At 42.5% G+C, this 897-nt stretch overlaps 1 protein-coding gene across 1 annotated transcript in view; it reads right to left on the bottom strand.

Annotated features, from left to right (window-relative positions):
• cabin1 (calcineurin binding protein 1) overlaps nucleotides 1-897 on the bottom strand; it is a 36808-nt gene that overhangs the window by 32082 nt on the left and 3829 nt on the right. Inside the window, exons 3-5 of the mRNA XM_025053881.1 lie at nucleotides 653-791; nucleotides 397-577; nucleotides 155-284 (exon numbers count right to left, since the gene is read on the bottom strand). Of these exons, the coding sequence (XP_024909649.1) occupies nucleotides 155-284; nucleotides 397-577; nucleotides 653-791 (450 nt within the window). The remainder of the gene's footprint in view (nucleotides 1-154; nucleotides 285-396; nucleotides 578-652; nucleotides 792-897) is intronic.

Below are 897 nucleotides of genomic sequence, written 5' to 3'. Positions count from 1 at the left end.
AAAAAAATTTGGAGTGGAAGCGGATGAAATGTTTCAAAAAAAAAAAAAAAAAAAAATCAACATAGAACAAACCATTGGAGGAGAATCAGATAAATTTTTTTTTTCAAAAAAAAAAAAAAAACAAAAAAGAAGAAAGAATCTGAGCGGACGTTACCATTTGGTGAACATCTGCACCGTGTCCTTCTGCAGACACGGCTGCTCCTTGAAGATCTTCTCCTTCAGGACCAGGGCCTTGGAGTAGCAGTGATCCTTCTCCAAGGCTTTGGAGATGAAGTACAAGCAGCCTGGGAACATGTATACCAGAAAAAGGCGAGGTTTTTTTTTTTTTTTTTTTTTTTAAATCTATGGAACTTATCGACAAACGGCAGCATCTAGAGGACGGAGGGGTGTCGTTACAGGTGTAGTCGCTCAGGGTGTAGAGAACGGTGATCAGGTTGTCCAGGCAGGGCCAGTGATCGGGGTTACAGCGCAGTCCTTCCTCGAAGGCGTGTCGGGCCAGAGGGATGCGAAGCAGTCGCACGGCCAACTGACCAATTTTGCACCACATGTTGACGTCGGTGGAATCCAGGATGACAGCCTGGTGGAGAAAAAGGAGAAGGACATGAGGAGGGTGGGTATCGCAGATTTTTTTTTTTTTTTTTGGGTTTTTTACCTCCAAGTAAAACTCCATGGCGGTCTCCAGGTCGTCCCGTGAGGCGGCCATACTGGCCAGGTTTTTGAAAGTGGAGTATTTCAACATGAGGCCGGGGTGTTTGAGACCCACTCTCTGGTCCTCCGACGGCAGGGCCTGAAGAAAAAAAAAAAGAACAAATCATTGGAAGAGAATCGGGTAAAATTTTCAAAAAAAAAATTTCTAAAAAAAAAAAAAAAAAAAAAAAACAAAAAAAAAAAAAACAT

This window comes from Cynoglossus semilaevis, unplaced genomic scaffold (assembly GCF_000523025.1).
Source record: "Cynoglossus semilaevis isolate Cse_v1.0 unplaced genomic scaffold, Cse_v1.0 scaffold1772, whole genome shotgun sequence".
Lineage (NCBI taxonomy): Eukaryota > Metazoa > Chordata > Actinopteri > Pleuronectiformes > Cynoglossidae > Cynoglossus > Cynoglossus semilaevis.
Note: the sequence above shows the minus strand (reverse complement) of the source record. Positions and strands in the feature narration are given on the sequence as shown.